This window comes from Melitaea cinxia, chromosome Z, assembly GCF_905220565.1.
Source record: "Melitaea cinxia chromosome Z, ilMelCinx1.1, whole genome shotgun sequence".
NCBI classification, from domain to species: Eukaryota; Metazoa; Arthropoda; class Insecta; order Lepidoptera; family Nymphalidae; genus Melitaea; species Melitaea cinxia.
In genome coordinates, this window is record NC_059424.1 from 2791738 (window position 1) to 2813198 (window position 21461).

The 21461-nt window shown below is 33.7% G+C and overlaps 1 protein-coding gene across 1 annotated transcript; it reads right to left on the minus strand.

Moving 5' to 3' along the window:
• Positions 1-505: 505 nt before the first annotated feature.
• On the minus strand, positions 506-10317 carry LOC123668965 (serine/threonine-protein kinase tricornered). Its single transcript, XM_045602652.1, has 9 exons — positions 10116-10317; positions 9546-9693; positions 9091-9201; positions 8462-8703; positions 7641-7780; positions 6625-6796; positions 2572-2736; positions 1651-1814; positions 506-621 (listed from the first exon to the last, which is right to left on the minus strand). The coding sequence occupies exons 1-9, from the start codon at positions 10235-10237 to the stop codon at positions 506-508; spliced, it is 1380 nt and encodes a 459-aa protein (XP_045458608.1). The 5' UTR covers positions 10238-10317.
• Positions 10318-21461: the final 11144 nt, after the last annotated feature.

Consider the following 21461-nt stretch of genomic DNA (forward strand, 5'->3'; position numbering starts at 1 on the left):
TTTTATAATATTTCATACGTTAAACTATATACGACGGGCCAAGTTTCATTTGAATGAATGCTCTACGCTGTTAGGAGTTGTACCCATTATATTCAACTCTGTACATAACACCGGTACATGTTGACGCACGTTCGGCTCAAAACTTTGGTATTTACATAATCCGTTATACATCCCAGGAGTTACTGAACGTAAGCCGAACGCGAGATACACAGATTACATAGCATAAATGTTGCACGTTTGCTCGTTTAATGTCTCCATTTTAAATAATACATTAAAAAAAATTATAAATATAAATCATTATAAAGCAAAGAGACAAATTTCAACGGTATCGAAACAATTATTTACATTACATCTTTAGAAATGATATAAGGGAAACAATAACAATTGTATATACAAAGACAATGGGATGTAAGTATTGGCGAGCTTACATGACAGTGCAACACTTGATCGGTGTACGGTTACATGGGGCGTCAATGTACACCGGTCGAGCTGGCTGTTCTCATACTCATTTCTTGGTGGGAGTTCCGCGTTGAGTGAGCCCTTCGAAACGCTTGAACGTATAGTTGATGAAGACCCAATCTTTATATGCTACTTCGCCCTCCTGGGATATGGGCGCTGATGCTGAAAATAAAACAATAATAAGTCCAAGACGAAAACGCTGGCAAGTTAACTATTTCACGATTAAAACTAACTTTGAATAAATTCATTTAAAATATTATTTCTCAATGATCTGATTATAAATATTTTCGAATGAATTGAATGTTCTAGCATACTTTGTTTTCTCTCTTTATTTATCTAATATAGAGGAGCATTTACACAATATACCACTCTGCCCACTAAAGATTTTAAAGTTGTTAAACCAAATTGATTTCTTATACTATTCGGGTAGCAAAGAAACGTAAGGTCTGCCTAATAGTGCCGCAGCTTATGGAAGCTTCCAAGTAGTATTTCTAGCGCATTGTCGACGCTACCGCGACCTTCCCCAGCACTTCTCTGGTGACCTTACTCACCACAGGAACACATCATCATCATCATTACAGCCTATACAGTCCACTGCTGGACATAGGCCTCCACAAGTTCACGCCAAAAACAACGTGAACTCATGTGTTTTGCCCATAGTCACCACGCTGGGCAGGCGGGTTGGTGACCGCAGGGCTGGCTTGGTCGCACCGAAGACGCTGCTGCCCGTCTTCGGCCTGTGTATTTCAAAACCAGCAGTTGGATGGTTATCCCGCCACCGGTCGGCTTTTTAAGTTCCAAGGTGGTAGCGGAACTGTGTTATCCCTTAGTCGCCTCTTACGACACCCACGCGAAGAAAGGAGGTGGCTATATTCTTTAGTACCGTAGCCACACAGTAACACAGGAACACAATACTGCTTAAGAACAGTAATATTTAACTATATTACTCTTTAAAATTGAGGGTAATTCCCCTCCTGTCAGACTGCTCAAAAATTCTGAGTAGGATATTTTCTTTTGTACCCTACATCGAACCTCTATCTACTTTGTCTCTGCCGAATATTCATTTCATTTTTTTAATGTTGAACACAATCGCACGCACGCACGCTCTTACGCACACACGCACACACGCACGCACCCACACACACACATACACACACAAACATAGTCGTTACCAACAACGAGCACACTCACGTATCTCGAGCTTGACGTCGGGGAACTCGTCGAAGTTGGACGTGTCGTCGATGGAGCGAACGTCGACGGTGATCGCGGCGGGCCGCTCACGTACGTGGCTCCAGTCCACACCGCGGAAGAACGAGACCGACTTCACGTCCTCGATGCCCCTCTGGGAGCCCAGGCTGAAATTACCGATTGATTGTTTGGTTTATTGGTTGGTTGGTTGATTGAGTGGTTAGTTGGTTGGTTTGGTAGTTAGCTGGTTGGTGGGGTGGTTGGTTGGTGGGGTGGTTGGTTGGTGGGGTGGTTGGTTGGTGGGGTGGTTGGTTGGTGGGGTGGTTGGCTGGTGGGGTGGTTGGTTTGTGGGGTGGTTGGTTGGTGGGGTGGTTGATTGGTGGGGTGGTTGGATTAATTCAGCCTGTAATTATTAGAGGCATGCCATGCAGGAAAAGGACAGTTTGCAATATTTAATCTATACTAATAATATAAAGAGGAAAGATTTCATTGTTTGTTTGCAATGAATAGGCACTGAAGAAATTATAGAACCGATTAGAAAAATTATTTCACTGTCGAAAAGCTACACTATCCCCGGGTGACATAGGCTATATTAAATTTTCAAAAAAAAAAAATAGAGAAAAAAGATATTTTGCAATTTTTGTTAATACCCGTGCAAAGCCGTAGTGGGATGCTAGTATAAAATATTTTAACACATGCTATGTGGTGCAAATTACGCGCGTACGTGACATGTCACGTGACAAAAAGTAATCTACAATTTCCTCGGTGAATAATTGAAAAGAATTACTCTGTGCCACGGTAATGCACGTCCCTAACGTGGGAAACTAGAGGAAATTTTACAATCGAGACTGAGGAGGTTGTGAGTTATCTATTTGCTTTAAGCTATTGTCTTACATTTAGTACATATTTTAAAATATATCATACCGTCGATCTGGTTCAGAGCAAAAACGCAGTATGGTCTCCCTGGCCTCTTCGCTGATCGGTATCTCGGGAGGGAAGGTGAGAGATTCCCGCCAAGACATCACCTTTCTGTACGTCTCTTGAGGTGATTCCGAGCAGAATGGAGGATAGCCGATCAGCATTTCATACCTGTTCAAGTTAATATTAGCATTGTATATTATGCAAGTATATATTATTATGATATTTAGACATATATGTGTATATGATTAATAATTAATACAAAAACGGTATGTACACAATACTTATAATCGCATTTTAAACAGAAGCGTTGTAATTTCGATAAACTGTCACACAGTTTGACCGGTCAAGAAGTTGTAAGAGTATTTGGTCCAAAATAAAGTTTTTTTTTTATTATTTATTTAAAAAACATCAGATTAAAAAAATCATTTTATTCAGTTAAATAGCGCCAGTTAAATCGCATTGCAAATGATATGGTGAAAAAACATTCGGTAATTGCTATAACAATACGTTGACAAAAATTTACCAATTATTATAATGGCACAACAATTTCGGATTTTATCGCGGTTTATTAATTTTTTTAGATAATAAACTGCGATGAAATCCGAAAAATAATGAGCAAAGTTTACCGATTATTATAATAATTATATTTACTTCAAATTATACTAAATAAAAGAAAGAATAAAAACAAACACCCTTCTACAAAAGTTTTAATTTCCCTTTATTCAAGGAGGCCAAGGCTCTGTATAAGCTGGTTAGACTGGGTTTGAGAGTGAGGTGAGCGGTCATCTTCTCTCAAGACCAGTTTCTAGTTTAGAAAGAAGTATAAAGTGTCATAGTCGCTTTTTGTGACCAAGCTCATTAAAATAAAGATTTAAAAAAAAGGTTTAAATAATGGAAAAAAAATTGAAATGGATTGAATACACAGCAACAGTTATCCAAGGTTAATATGTATAAATAACCAAAGCATAAACCATAGTATCGCTTATCGACTATATATTTAAATAAATAACCAAGAAATAAGCTTATAATTATTATTAATCAAAATATTGATGTTTAATAAAGTTAAAAACAAAAAGAAAATATTGACGTGATGTATTAAAATCAAATGTATCATTATAATATTTTGTAGCCACGAATATACATCAGAACTTTCCCATGCAATGTAACGTATTTTATTACAATAATTGTGTTTGCAGGCAAACGAAGAAACACCTCCTTCAAGTATATCGACAAGTAATACAACGTAGGTAGACAAAAAAATTGTCGAGTAAATACGCATTATCAAAGATTACTCCAAAAGTTGTAATCAGATCTCAATGAAATTTAAATGAGACCACATGATAAACATCGGCTTTCGATTAAATTAAAAATCATCAAAATCGGTACACCCAGCAAAAAGTTATGCGGCTTTTCGAGAGTTTCCCTCGATTTCTGTGAGATCCCATCATCAGATCCTGGTTTCCTTATCATGGTACCACTTTCCAACGAAACAAGAATTATTAAAATCGGTTCATAAATGACGGAGTTATACCCGAACTTACATTTAAAAAAAAAAAAAAAAAATATATATATATATATATATATACATACGGTCGAATAGACTAACCTCCTTCTTTTTTTGAAGTCGGTTAAAAATATCATACTTATCATTGAAATATTGTACATATTTACAATTCACAACTTAAGAACTAAATATTTACATGTAGTTATGGTACAAATCATATCCGAGTGGAATGATGCCAAGTTGAATCGCAATTTAGAGTAGATTTAATACTATAAAAAACTTATGCCTGTCCATTTCAAGAATATTTTTTTAAACATTCGCCTTCTTTTTTAGACAAAATCGCAAAGCTCTTGATAAAATGTATTCGCACTGACAGCCATTTCTTCACATACAGACATTTAGCGTAAAAATAAATAAAGTTCTATTTCAACAACTCTGACTGGGGTAAGTACCTCGACCTTGATCACAGCTAAATAATACTGTTTTCAAGCAGTATTGTGTTCCTGTTGGTGAGTAAGGTGACCAGAGCTCCTGGGGGTGATTGGGTTGGCAACGCGCTTGCGATGCTTCTGGTGTTGCAGGCGTCTATAAGCTACGGTAATCTCTTACCATCAGGTGAGCCGTACACTTGTTTGCCGACCTAATGATATTTAAAAAAAAAACTATTTTTCTTATGTAGTAATTACTCATTTAGGTATATGCCAAATACAGCTCAAATAATATCCTTATCATTTACAAAACAATTTACAGACAAAAAAACTAATAATAATAAATAAAGTCTTCAGGTTCATCAACCCCTAGTAAGCTGTATGCACAGACAAACAAATAAAAAATACATACAAATACACCCCTGATACTTTTACAACCTGAAGAGAAACGAAAAAAGTCTGTCTTTTATATAAGTAGTACGTCTACAGTGACACAGATGTTAAATATTTTTTTTAGTGATTGAACTAAGCTAATAATCTTAGTAAGGTTTGTATCTGCGTCGGGAGGTTCAGACACACATTGTGTGTGTTGTAACATAAGCACAGACGACTCGACCAACAGCCTAGCCTATACTAGCGCAGTATCTGTCTCTTATAATACTGTATGCATCAAAAAAAGCAAATCATTAAAAACAATCTCAGGGGCGAAGATCAAAATCACAATTCCTATGCATTGGCGATAAGCTATCGTCATGCATCGTCATAAGCACACTGGATCAAGCAAATAATTAATAGAAACATATTTTATTCATAAAAAAATCGCAAATGGCACAAAATTAAAGTAATACACAATCGCAAAGCGAAATATAAAAATAATGGGAATTCGCAAATCAAAACAGCTGTCCACGATTAAATATGTAAAAGTTCGCGGTCAAGATAACAACTTGAATAATATGCATAACTTGACCTAGCGTGGGATATTTACAGGCTGTACACACCACTTGTAGTATAATTGGTTTCATTTATATCTCTACATATGTATTCAATATCAGCGTATAATTATAATAAAAAAGAAAATGCACTTTTATATAAATTACACAGCATTGGAACAATAATATTTTAATACTCATTCTTTATTTACACGCAAGGGCGTATACGCACGTCCACTTTAGTCAAAATGGGATTATCAAATTCCAATTATTTTAATATGTAATATACGAAAAAGATATACGACTAAATCAAATTCAAATTAACACATAAATGTTATTATTATTAAAAAGTCGATTTAAATTACAACGTCCATAGTAAATAACACATTGTTAAAAATATACAGCATTAAGAAAGAATTATGTACAGATAATAGAGCCTCAGTCATAAGTTTCATTACAATTCTATTGGAATGTTTTGATTATGACATTCTATAGGTATACACTACATGATCCTATTTATATGAAATTTGACTGTGTTACAACAGTTAAAATATAATTATTGGTACATTTTTTGTTTTACTTCGCGAGTACATATGTGAAAGGCGCTTTAAGTTTCATCATATTGCCTAATTCATGGTAATACAGTAGATGACATAAAACTTAACATTTTGATGCCAACTTTTTACATTTTATTACGTGTATTTTTCAATTAAATGTACCTGTTTCCCTTTCCTTCCCAATCCTTCCTAAGAACTCTGGCAACCTGACTATAAGACTGTTGCTCTTCCTATTTTTACCCTTCCAAAAATTCTGGTTACCTAACTCACAACATAAACAACACTATCTGAGACCATGATTATTTAGCTGTGATCTCCTATAAGATTGATGTACTGCCCACTTTGGTTGGTTCATATTTCGAGCAAGATATATTCTGCTAAAATGATGATTATGGCGCTTGCAACAATTCTCACATATTTAAACGAAGTTTTTATTCAACTAGGTCAGTGAGCAAGCGTAAGGCTGCAACATCAGAAGCAACACAAACCCGTTTCCGAACCTACCCCCGAGCCTCACCAGGATCTCTGGCTACTATACTCACAAATTGCTTAAAAGCAGTATTACGCTTCATACTAACACTACAAAATACTTCAATTTTTATTAATAGTGTTAATGAAAGTTAGAAGTTAAAACTCACATGATAACCCCGAGACTCCACCAATCCGCCTGTGGTCCGTAGCCAGTCTGCAGGAATACTTCAGGGGCGATGTAATCCGGAGTCCCAACTGTCGAGTATGCGAGTGCCCGTCGGTTCCTCTTCCACGATTCGGCTCGACGCTTGGAGTCCATCGCCGACGAGGACGTCGATACTGAAAAGAAATCTGTCTTTTATATTAAGTAGTGCGTCTACAATGACACAGATTATATATAAAAAATTATGGTAGTTAGAAAAAATTAAATTCTATAATTGAAATTTGATTGATGATAATTAAAAAAAAAAAATTGTGATTGAACAAATTTAACATATTTAGAAAAAGGTTATCTTTTAACAACATGAAAAAAATTGCTTTAAATTAAGAACGAAAACTATTTATTTTAATTAAAATTGATGAATTTATGTAACTTAATATATTGTAAAATTAAATGTTTAGGACATTATTCAACTTAATATGCGAAATCAGAAAAATCAGACAGTAATGAGGAAAGGTTAACAAAAAAAGTGTTTATTAAAAATCAACTTACTTGTTTCTTTAATAACATCGACAGAACTGAGTATTGAAGACATGAGGTAAATCCATCAAGCCTTGACTGCAGCTCAGGTTGGTGAAGTATGCACCACATACTACTTTTTATGAAACATATCGATCAGCCTGTCCTGTGATCCCATTACTGGACATAGGCCTCTTTCTCCACTTAGGAGAAGAATTGAAGATTATTCCACCACGCTACTCCATTTTGGGTTAGTGGATTTATTAAACATAGACTTACCTAAACTTTAAAAGAAGATTTGCAGTCTTTACGACGCCAGATGAGCATGAGGTACTGAGTCCAATCCAAATTAAATACGTAGACGACGAAGAACGTAAGAAATTTATACGGAAAAGGGTCAAAATATTTCCAAAACACTTACTTGTTAGTAGTAATGATAATTAATTGGAGTCAGATCGGCTTGATACCTTTTATGACGAATTTTATGTAATAAAATATACTCACTAAAATCAGAAGGTGTAGCCCGTGAGAGGTCTCTGTAGAAATCGGTGCGGTGGCTCTTCTTGAGGCCCGTGCAAAGACCGAAATCGCTCAACTTGATGTGGCCGCGAGCGTCCAGTAGGAGATTGTCTGGTTTTATGTCTCTGTAATAATAAAGAACAAATTTTATTACGAAGTATAGTAAGATACTCGACTTTGTTTCACCGATGCAGAATTGTTGTACCAATAGTAAGTACTTAACAGATTTCTATGAAAACACTTATGATTTTAGCGCTTAGCGCTTCAGTCTGTAATATCCCACTGCAGGCGTATGTCTGTTTCTCCATGTAAGAGAAGGATCAGGGCTTAATCCACCACACTGCTCTAATGCGGGTTGGTGGATATATTCCCTACTATGAGTTACGATCGGTATCAAATATACATGATAACAACCGGGACCGACGGCTTAATACGCTCTCCGAGGCACGGTGTGGAGACTAACAAGGTCTGCACAAGCACCCAGACCACGGCAAACATCTATATGGCCAATACAAATGTTTCCCATGTGCGGGGATCGAACCCGCAACCGTCAGTGCAACAGCCACAAACCAGTGCTGGGACCGTCGCGCTAACGTGGATTTTAGACATTTTAAAATTTTGAAATTTAGCTAGATATTTTAAGAAAGGTATTATATATTATATATATATCATTAAATAGAAATATTTTTACTTTATTGTGTCTGCGCCCGTGAAATGTAAAACGACATTTAAAAATGAATCTCAAAAATATTTGCATCAGATCTAACGCCTAACAAAAACTATACTTATATATATATATAACTTACCTGTGTATAAAACCAAGTTTGTGTATACTGTCGATGGCTAGCGCAGTTTCAGCAACATAGAACTGAGCACATTCTTCGCTCAAGGTGTCTTTCTTCATGAGTAGTGTCATCATATCGCCTCCGGGAAGAAACTCCATGATCAAATAGAGATTCATAGGATCCTGGAAGCTATAGTACATCTTCACGACCCACTGGTGATCTGCCTCTACTAGGATGTCTCGTTCAGCACGCACGTGAGCAACCTAGAAGTAAAAGAAATATGTAAAGAGTTTTTTTTTTTGTTTAATCTGTTACCAGCTGTAAATTATTCTTAAAAGACGCTCATCCGGCTTTATAGTAATAGGCTTAATTTATTTTGTAATATCATGTAATAAGATTTAAGAAACGAGTGTGCTTTAGACGACACAACTGAAGTAAAACTTCAGGATAGGGCTGCACTGTGTCTTAGACATACAAAACGTAACTATCCATGAGAGAAAGAGATAAAGAAAATGTGTGCTCGCACCTCTCTCTGTTGCTCCGATGGCCTCACCCGATCACACTTTTCGTAACGCTCTCATCACGCATTCGCTTACTCACCAAGTCAAACGTGCGTTTAGAACTTTCACCTCACCCCTGTCAAAACGTACCTGTTCTTTCTCGAGCATATCCGCTTTCCTGAGTATCTTCATTGCGTAAACGTGCCCCGTATCTTTCTTCTGTACTAGTCGAACCTCGCCAAATGCCCCTCTACCTATCACCTGTGAATAATAGTAGTGTAAGATGAGCTAACCTACATAAGGTTTAACCTCAACCAACGTCACTTTTCGATATACACTTTGGTAAAAAAGTTTTTGTACCTCTCTGATATATTTTCAGTGAATATTTGACTTAATTTTAGTACAAAACTAAGGTATACCAAAGTCATTAAATTCATCTCTTATCTTATTCTTAAGTGAAGAACTAAGTGTATTTTTAGGAAAGATACAAAATATATGTTTTCGACTAGTTGCGATCTCATTTCATATGAGAACTAGTCTTGAAGGATACATATAATCGTGAAGATATTTTGTAACAGTAACTAGTAACTAGTATTTCAGCTGACCTTTAAAGGTTCGAAATCCTCCACCCCAAGCCTTGAACGCTTGAGCCTGAGAAATTCCGTCTCCTTCTGCGCATGTTGTTGTCGCTTCTCCTGTTTCTGCGTTTCAGACAGATTCTCATCCTTGAGGGACTCCTCAAGTTTTTCTAGTCTAGAAAAATAAATGAACTTTAAAGCTCTCGTTAAAATTAGTGAGTGCAATCAAAAATTTCGTATTTTTATCCAATAAAACATTGAAATGAAAGCTACCGTTACTGTCTGTACTTTTGACACCATGACCATTTATCGCCAATATAACCCTTTTTGTAGCATTTCAAATTAACAATATAACACGCGTATTAATTAATGAACAATGAAATCAATTACAGATAGAATAAGAATCCTGAAAATAGATCTCGATAGTATTAAACTGTTTTTACAGAAAACTAGCAGAAACCTATTTCTTAGCGATGAATCGTCCTATTAGCGGTCGACGTGCATCACCTATCGATGCTCTTAAAACAAAACTTTGAACATTCTACTATTTATATCGCAAACATAATTTTATTGTTGGTTTCTATTAATAATTCGTACCTTTGCTTTCTCTCATAATGTTGTGTGATGAGATTCGTATAGAAGTTCTCCAAGGTCACCTTAGCCTTGGTGGCCTTGTCGAGGGTGTGACCGCTGAAGCGGATGTTGTCTGTGCCAGTCATCTCCAGCACCCCTGCAACAACATCTGCAATTATACTCTGATTATTGAGTCGAATTACACACGCATAGCTCTACTATCAAAACGTGATACTTCGACATCTATGAAGAACTAATATTCTAGATGTAGTTATTTATATCAGTAGCTTGGAAAACACAAATTATTTATGTAAAAATGAGTGTCATGTTATATAGTAGTGACAATTTGTTTTTATGGTTTTACTAGAACACATACATAGATATACAGGTATAGTACCTACATATTTTTATGACATTTTTTTTTTATCTATTTAGTCACTTCAGCCCATGGCAATCCACTGCTGGACATAGGCCTTGCCAAATTCGCGCCAGACATCCCGGTTTTCCGCAATCACCGGCAATCTTACATAGATCGTCGGTCCAACGGGCCGGAGGACGTCCCACACTGCGTTTGCCAGGACGCGGTCTCCACTCCAGGACCCGTCTACTCCAACGGCCATCGGTCCTGCGACACAAATGACCAGCCCACTGCCACTTCAACTTGCTAATTCTGTGGGCTGTGTCGGTTACTTTCGTTCTCTCGCGGATAGTCTCATTTCTAATCCTATCTTTGAGAGAAACCCCAAGCATAGCCCGTTCCATTGCACGTTGAGCGACTTTAAATCTATTTAGTAAGTTTTCTCCATTCTTCATGGTAAGACCTCTACCCACCGATCGTTTCTAGAATTAGTGTTGGAGTTTCTCGTTTCCTTTGGGGGAAACAGGTTTTAAAGCAACCGAACGACATCTTGGGTGAGAATATGGACTGTGTAGAAAAGCGGAGAACGAACTCAAGAACAGATAGAGGCAAGAACGGGCTGTAGCTAATGTGGAACTGAAACTACGTTAACAAAGTTGACGTCACAGCGTACACCTGCTATTACTGTTGATTTTCACATCGCATTATCATAATTATAACGTGTTCAATGCAATTATAATGAACAAACAGAAAAAAGCCCAGTGATATATGTACGACTGTTGTTTGTACATATATTCTAACAATTGAATTGTTACAGTTCAAATTCTTTAAATTGTTACATTTTATGAAATATCTATATATATAAAAATAATAGTTTGTCTGTATGCCCTTTATAGAATTGTAAACTATGCATTTGATCATGTCAAGATCTTCAGCAAAATTTTGTGCATGAGCCCACAGAGGTTTCTGAGTTGGTACGACCAAAAAAAAAAGCGTGGCAACGCGCGCGGGTGACAGCTAGTATTGAATAAAGCACTCTATTTTCTTAAATGGAACCACAAATAAATTTTCTCTTCCAGTATTTTCAGTCTGTCTATACTTAAGTCGCACATCACACCAAAACTACTGAATACATTTGAACGGAACTAGGACATAGAAGTCTATTTATCCTGTGGGTAATACAGTACGTTACTCTCGGGAGAGGGGAGACAAAAGCGCATAATTCCAAAAGATTTTGCGATACATTTTTTCGGTAATACAAAGACAGCATGTTTATTTAAATTGACTTTAGCTGAATTAAAAATCAAACAAAAAACGCAAAATTACTAAACTAGCATCTAGTTCATGATTCCATGATATTTTAGCTTTTTTTTTTTAAAGAATGAATATGTAAATCAAATATGTTTTGTCTCTTTCATACTCTAAGAAAATACGCTTTGAATGACTGAGACGAAACATGCAATAGTTTGTACATTTTAAATACATTTAATGATGACGTCACTTGTCTTTGAGCTTACTGTCTCTTATTTGTTTCGTGTTTGTGTGTGTCGCTTGCTCTGAAATACAAGTACATTAAGTAAAATAAGTATATGAAACATTCTTTCAATAACAACATTGATAAAATCTTTACTTATTATAAAAGTATATTAGGCACATTCATATCCAATACATTGAAGACATTCAGTAGGTACTTAAATTTTTCACCTTGTTTTGGTGAACTCTACAATCAATACTCAAGTCAAAACTGTGGCTTTTGTTATTTTCTCCACGTGTAAAGATTTATCTAGGCCGTGCATCGCACTGAAGCTTCTGAATAGATTTGAATAATATTTAGCATAACTTTGAGTGCCTACTACGCGGTAGAATACGATAATTTTTTTTACCAAATCGAATACGGTTTCTTTGTTATATAATGGAAGTCAATATGTATAATCGAGAACGAAGTCGCAGATACAGCTTGTAATGTATATCAACTAAACACAATTAAGTAATTTATTTTTATATAATAATAATAAATAAATAAATATATTTGTTATTTAATATTAATAATATATTTATTATTTATCTTTTGTAAGTTTTGTAATACACCGCAACCGAAGACGAACCACGTAGGTATTAAATTTTAATCCTAACTTAATATAAATAAAACAATATCTTTGAGTTATATAGCAAAATATATGTATTGAAAAATACACAAAAGCATCGAAACAATGTAAACAATATTTGACAAAAAAAAAAATATTTTATATGAAATTGATCTGGATATACCGTCGTAATTTTTTTTAAATGTATAATAGGTATATTTGTAAACCACAAACTCTTTCGAAAAAAAGTTATATATTATAGTGTATAGGTATAGATATATATTATATACTAGCTGCTCGGACAAGCTTCTTCTGTCAAAAGTTGATAGTAATTTTTTTTTTTTTTTTAGGTATAAAACCTTCCGTGGGCCTTAAGGAACATACAAAAATAAATTAGCCGAATTGGTCGCACCATTCTCGAGTTATGCGCTTAGTAACATTTATTTTTATTTATGTAGATAGATTTTTTTTTATATATATCACTAGGTCGGCAAACAAGCGTACGGCTCACCTGATGGTAAGAGATTACCGTAGCTTATAGACGCCTGCAACACCAGAAGCATCGCAAGCGCGTTGCCGACCCAATCCCCAATTCCCCCAACCACCCCTACAAGAGCTCTGGTCACCTTACTCACCAACAGGAACACAACACTGCTGGTAAACAGTATTTTAGCTATGATGTTCTTTAAGGTCGATGTACTACCCCAATAGGGCTGTTCCATATTTTGAGCAGGAAATTTTATGCTCTGTCCTACCTCCGTTATTTACTTATAGCTTAATGTAAATATATTCTGATAATTAAATAGTTTTACTATTAATTATTTCCAAATATCTTGTTATCTACACAAATTACTTTAGTCGTTTAATATTAAAATAAAATGAGCTTAAAAAATTAAATTTAACTTTTAATAATTACATGTTATATATTATATTGTAAAAAAAAAATAACACGTAGGCAACACACGCAAACATATTTTACGCTCGCCACTCTTCCAAAGTTTACGTCCGGATGCTTAGTTAAAAGTTTGATTACGCTTGTGATGTGGTGTAACCAATGAGATGACTCACAAAGGCATTAGTCATAAATCTTTATTATAATTTCGGCTTTGTCTGCGTATACTATGTAGCTTTTACATAACGTACATCACAATTTAAAATCCTGTGATATTACATATTTTTCAAATTTTTCATACAAATAGAATCGAGAACACTTAATATACGCACTAACTTAATATATTTCACCTTTTTTAATTAATTATACAAGACGATACGAACGATTTGATTTGAACGATTGACATTCTCCCACATTTACATTCTTGACCGCATTTTCACTTACCATCAGGTGAAATAGTGGTCAAACGCAAGCCTAAAATTGTATCAAAAAAATTTAAAAAAAAAAGGTTTGGTCCCCAATAAATTTCATTTTTAGTCATATTCGATTAGTAGATCTTTTAATATCATCCCTTTTGTTATAAATCATAGACTCCAAGCACAGCCTTTTAGGCTCTCTGAATTGGTTAATTACTTTTTTTTTAATCGTTCAATTGAAGTTTCGCATTTATTACTGTTCACACACACCTTTACTTTCATTGGTAGTATACAAAAAAAAAATCCAAGCAATTACTATGACATCAAAGTGTTATAAATATAAATAAATAAACAGTTCACACTCGAAGGCCCCAAGTAGAATTTTCTTCTGTGTCAGGGTCTTGAAACACAAACAATACACAAAACACAAATGCCCAGACCCCAACAAACATCTATATGGCCAGTACAAATGTTTGTGTAAGTGCGAGGATCGAACATGCGACACGCTAGCGCAACTACAGTGCTGTGACCGCTACGCCAACGCGTCGTTGATGTACACATACTTAAATTGTAACAAGCCGATGTTTGTACGTGAAAGATATTTAGGAAACACGAATTAAATGGTATTTATGAGAGTGGTACTTTATTTCTGTGTTTATTCACGCAACAAGCAAAATATGGTGCGATAAGTTAGATGAGTTTTCCGCAGCTACTAACCTAAAATTAACTCAAAATTTGGTGTAGATTTAATCTTAAATCACTAAAAATTTGAATTATTACCATATAAACAATAACAGTTAAATAAAGACGAAATCTTTGCTTGCAACACAGACCAAGTCTTGAGTATCGGTTAAAATCCAAAAAAAAAGTAAACATTACTTTAAAAACTTCTCGCAAATACTTAACCTTGACGGACATTAGCTTATGAAATAAACACACTTTTATAGCGTGTAAAATACAAATATTGTTTTACCGAGCTATTAGGAAAATGAAAAGACAGATTTAATAGTAGATTAATCTGAATCTCCTCGTGATTTTAGCTCCGTCACCATTTTTATAACTTACTTTCAATATCATAGACCTCTTTTAATATCATAGACAAGAACTAATATTCATACATTTCTATTATTGAAATGGAACAGGCGGTAAAGATCCCAAAGCTAGACAAAAAGAAAGGAGTATCACCACCTTAAATGACGTAACAAAAAAGGACTAGAATGCAACATTTTTTTTTATCATGTTCCGGGTATCAATGATATTTTATACAATTTTAACGAAACATCATAATGATAAATAACTAACAATATAACAATGTATAAAGTTAGGTAATATAAAATATCATAAAAGTAGACAATTTGCAATACCTTAAGTTCTAATGCAACAAAACACACACTGTCAAAATACATCATACAATAATCTACAACTAATGTCTCAACTTTGAAATTTTGAATGCAAGCGTTTCTGATTATGAAACTTCGCCTTCGCGTCGCAATCAATTACATTTATAAAACCGTGTGAGCGTTTGTAAATTAAAAATATTTGACACTTGGATAAATGATAATCTATCTTATATATAAAATTCTCGTGTCACAATGCTAGTTAAAATACTCCTCCGAAACGGCTGGACAGATTTTTATGAAGTTTTGTGTGCATATCGGGTAGGTCTGAGAATCAGCTAACATCTATTCGTTCATTGGCCTTAGTTCGTCTATTGCAGACAATTTAGACAGTGTCAGACAGACACTGTGTCGCCTAGGACACTCTTCAGGAAAACGCAGAGTTGCCTAAGCTCTGCGCCACCCTCTCGACCTCACTGGCTAGGCCCACAGGAACGACGAGTCGATACGTGTGGGGCCAGTTCGGCTGCAGGAGTCTTTCGCATTTTAGAGCTATGCCACTAATGCTTGACGGAGACCCCATTCCGGGTTTCAAATGAAGTTTTCCTTCCAGGACTCTGATGATTTTAAGCCCAGTTTATCCCTCGGTCGCCTTTTACGACCCCCACGGGAAGAAAGGGGGTGGTGCTATTCTACTCGGCCGACACCACACGCCAACTGTTTTTCATACCCCTAGATTATAAGGCAGGGGTAGGGGGGTAAAGGGGGTTAATAACATATGAGGCAAAATAACGTTTGCGGGGTCAGCTAGTATTTCTATAAAGTCGTTGACACTTTAATTATTCATCACGAAATCTCAAAATCCATTCAGAAGCTAGATAGCTTTAGATCAAAATATTTTGTTCCAATATAAAAGGTTATTGTTGATACAAACACAGTGATGATGTATTTTATTTACATAATATATAGTGCCTATATTCACTATTCATTGGTACGTGATTATTGAATGAACAAACAAACAAACGAACACAAGGCTATGATGTCGTTGTTTTTTTAACCGACTTCAAAAAAGGAGAAGGTTACTCAATTCGACCGTGTATATATAGGTATATATTTTTTTATGTATGTTCGGGGATAGCTTACTCATTTATGAACCGATTTTGATAATTCATTTTTCGTTGGAAAGAAGATATTTCAGGTGTGGTACCATGATAAGAAAACAAGGATCTAATAATGGGATCCCAGAGAAATCGAGGGAAACCCTTGAAAATCCGCATAACTTTTTACTGGGTGTACCGATTTTGATGATTTTTAATTTAATCGAAAGCCGATGTTTATTATGTGGTCACATTTGAATTTCATCGAGATCTGATAACAACTTTTGGAGAAAGTAATTTTTGATAATGCGTATTTACTTGACTAATTTTTCGTCTACCTACGTTGTATTACTTGTCGATATAATTGAAGTCGGTTTTTTTTCGTTTGCCTGCAAACACAATTTTAGGTGCTTCGGGTGCTCTTAACCATTGTTAAAACAGATATTTTAATAATATTTTCTTCATAAAAAATTGTTTCCTTTTTTGGTCAATCCCAAGCCTATATTTGTTGATACAAATCATTATTTCAGTTTTAAACAAAACCTCATCTTTTCATTACCTTCTCATCATCTAAAACTAAATTCTCATTATATTTTTTATATTTGTTGTTTTTATATTTTTTTATAGTTGTAAGTTTTCTGTACGAATGAAATGAAGTCATTCGTAATTATACTTTATAACAATTGGTAATAGATAAAACGTTACACCACACTTTTTGTTGATAATGATTATCTAAGTATCATACATTATTATTAATGATATCACAAAATCCCCTTAAATATTGACTGAACGAAAAAATATATTTTTTACCTCCTACTAATATTATAAATGCGAGAGTTTGTGAGGATAAGGAGTAATGTATGTAGTGTATGTAGATATGTATGTTACTCTTTCACGCAAAAACTACTAGGCCGATTTTAATGAAACTTAGGCTGTAGATAGCTAGAGATCTAAAATAACACATAGGCTATTTTTTATCCCGACGAGGGTGACGCCGCTAGCATTTATATGAATATTGATAAATAACTACCCATCATTCAGGTAACTAACATTTACTTAAATAAATAGTAAATTTACAAAGTATTCCTACTACAGTAATAACCTTTTTATATGGGAGATAGGTGTTAGTGCTACAACACTTTTTTATAACTAACTATAAGTCACTTACAAATACATATCTGTACCATGATATATCTTCCAAATAAAAATATTTTTATTTATTTATGTACACTCAATAAGTGTCACAAGACCTTGATAGTCACTCGTGTTAGTCTTATTTTTAACCGACTTTCAGAAAAGGAGGAGGTACTCAATTCGACTGTATTTTTTATGTATGTTACTTTAAAACTTATGACTGATTTCGATAAAAAAAGTTTTAATCGAAAGGTAGTGCGGCGCATCTTCATACTTTTCGAGTTATATCTAATAATGCGTTTTTACTTGACTATTTATTCGTCAAACTACGTTGTATTATACCGCATAACTTTTTACTAGGTGTACCGATTTTGATGATTTTTAACTTAATCGAAAGCTGATGTTTATCATATTTTATCAAATTTTTGAGTAATCTTTGATAACGCTTATTTACAAAACAACATGCAAGCACTTACTTTCACTTCCCTTATATACCTAATAAAAATTGATTGAATTGACTATTTATTCATCTACCTACATTGTATTACTTGTCGATGTAATTGAAGTCGGTTATTTTTTCGTTTGCGAGCAAACACAATTATGTTTAATTTGATGTTGACTGTTTTATAACGATTGAATGTTTATTATCCATACACAAATTATCGTAAATTGAAGAATATAGTAAGTTTCGTGTCTATAGCAATAAGCATATTAGGTTTAGGTTTATTAGCATATGTTTCATCTATAATGTAGAATTTTTCGAAGCTTACAAAAATAATATTGATGAACATATCTTACCCGGGGGCTGGGGTGCTGGCACTGGGGTGTCAGGGGCCACCGTAGTGCCCGGGTTGCTTTTACCCCAAGACACGGCTTTCTCTGGAAGAGACAACGATAATAATTTAGACCAAATCGAAAAAGATTTTCGGATTAATTGACTAGTAAATAAAAAGTACAAAATTGTTATCGTATGGCCTGTATGTGTAGCAATCAATAAGCATCTACATTGTATAATTTTTCAAACAAATTTTGTTATCACTACTCTACATATCAGCTACGCTTTAAATTTTATTGCTACCTACATATTTTAAAATAACAACAATGAATGCAGTACTGAGAAAGTTACTCTTATAATTGTTTAATTGGCTTTAAGCCATATGACACTAACATTTCTTCTTACATAAGCATAAATATTTTAATTTGTGAAACAATGAGTACTGAATTTTAATTTTTTTATTTCGGTAATATAATAATATGCTTATTTAAGTTTACATGAGAATAGTTAAGTTTAAATCTTTATAACTTTTCTAATTCTACTTTGTATGTTGTTATGTATAAATATCATCAATAAACACATTTGGATATCGCTTTAAAAGTAAATAAAATAAATCTTATTTAACTTTGATCAAGAAATAGCAACTATGGTTGTATAGTATTAGTAGTACATTCAAGTGAAATCTCAGGTAGTTCTTGTAATTATAAATGGAATTACTACTAAAGAAATGACACCGTTTTATGATGTATGGATAAAATATTTTAAATGTATACACAATTATTTAACAATAATTGGACTTGCTTATTATACAAATAACACTTCATAAGTCTATTAAATATTTTAAAACAAAATGTCTATAGTATTGTAATCTTGTCATAAAAGCTTGATTGGTATGAATTTTAGTTATTCAACTATTAACCTACAACAGAACTTATTCATTTCATATTAAATATATTAACAATGAATAATCTGTTATGTTAATTTTACCAAAAAGGTATTCGTTTTTATATTCAAATATATATATGTGGATTTATTTTCTGAGTTTACAATTACTGGGCACGATCAAAGCATTGTGGAGTATGCAAAAGCGATTCCATAGCAACAAATGATACCCCACAACTCTTGACATTGGGTTTTTTGAGTATTCTGGTCTGTTTTACTGACATACTGTTCTGGCACAGGCTGGGTGTCCCACAAGCAACTTCTAGGGAGGAATTCATAAATTCAATTTCTCTTGTACGTAGGTAGGTGGTAAAGGTGCAGTAGCCACTAAAATTACATCTTTTGATGTGTTCAAATATTTTCCATATAAGTGTTATTATGGTATGACTGTCTTTTGTATGCAAATTTATCTGCATTTCATTCTACTTTAAGTTGTTTATCATATATTTTTTTAATCGCTACATATTCATTTATGTATATCATGACATAATTATGAAAATTACTCAATAGGCATATTATTTACTTGTATTCCTAGAAAATATTATTTAAAAAATTAAATGAAGTTAGATAGGGTTGTCAGTAAGAGGTATTTAGAGATAGTACTGCCTTGCCATTATATTAAAATTTTCCATTTTGTGTAATTATGGAACCACCAGATTTTGTATTTAGTTCATCAAATTTTACATTTCCTTAATTCATTTATTGCTTTTTTATATAATTTACAATCAATATTAAATCACCTAGAGACATTAAGGTCAGTATTATATGATAAGAGAATCTCAATTTTCAGCATATAACAATAATAATGTATATTTAGATAGCTTACTATGTGTATTAATTGACAGATTTTATGTATTTCAGTTGTGCTAATAAGCATTAAAAGCATAGTGCACTATAAACAATCTTAATAAGGTAATCAAAACTAGATGTGATGGAAAGGCATTAATTTTTTCGTGTTTAAATGAACATTTTTTTATTATTTGTACAAAAGTATTTTATTTTAATTTCTAATTTATATTTAAGATATTTTATATGTGAGTCTACTTTAAAAATATTGAGAGACTAGTAAAACTCATTTCTAAGATACTGTTTTTCTAGATGGATATTGAAATTCATTTTTAACATATTTATTAAGTATATTATATACTACATACATTATTTGTATAATTTGTATGTTTCATGAAATTAACCCAAAACTACATATTTGTTAGTATTTCACAAATGATATTTTGAATGAAAGCTAGCACAGTACCAGTGCGTTTCACGGTTCAAGGAGTGCTAGCAAGACAAAGTATAACAACAGTTACAATGCTATGAATGAATGAATCACAGCCAAAAATAATGCATGTAACATTTAATCATATGGTGACCTGGAACGATACCTCGATTATACAGCAAAGAAAATAATCGTTAGGATATTTATAGACTGCACAACGATTATCAATTACTAAATATGTTTCTAATACACGTAGTTAAATGACCTCGACTATGTCGATACTTTATTGTTTCGGCTCACCTTGCTCGGACCTTCCACGCAAAAATCCCCCTGCTTTTTCGCCAGTTACCTGATCGCACTAATAAATAAACAGCATAAAAACAGTTCGTTGCACAAGATAGTTAAAATCGATAAAATACAATCACAAAGTTTGACTCGAACGGTGTCACTGAACTTCTCGGCGCTTGATGATTCCCGACACGGGCTTTGACACAGGCCGTGGTTCACCGTTGAAGATAGGTAATGCCTTTGTTAAATGAATTACGAAAGTAAAGTAACGGGATTTTACATGAGCGATCTTAAGTATAAATTGCACAAAGAAAATGTCAGGTTTGAAACACAGATGATAGCTGATTCTATATTTTACTATACAGACTATAAAAAAATTGCAACAGATATCTTTTAGATTATTATGTACAGTTGTACTGTTGTACTTGTATACTACTTGTACACAAATATTATACTTAAGCCACGATGTTTAAGCCAAAGGTTTAAACTAATATATTTTAAAATAGATATGTTTAAACAATGATTAAATATATAAACTTTGTTCATATGCCTTAAAAATTTCAAGCGAGTGTTTATTTTAATAACAATCTGTACAAAGCGAGTGTTTACTTTATTTTACAAGACATTTTTTTTTTTTAATTTCGTTGTTTCTTCTATTGTTAGTGTTTTTAATTAATTTTAGATATTTCAAATCACAGGTGGAAATTATGTGTTGTGATATAATTATGTGCATTTCTTAAAGCATAAATCGATGCTTGTTTTACGTCGATTAGCTATAGATTCATATTAAAGAAATAACTATTAGCGAGATATTTTATATAAAAAGACAGC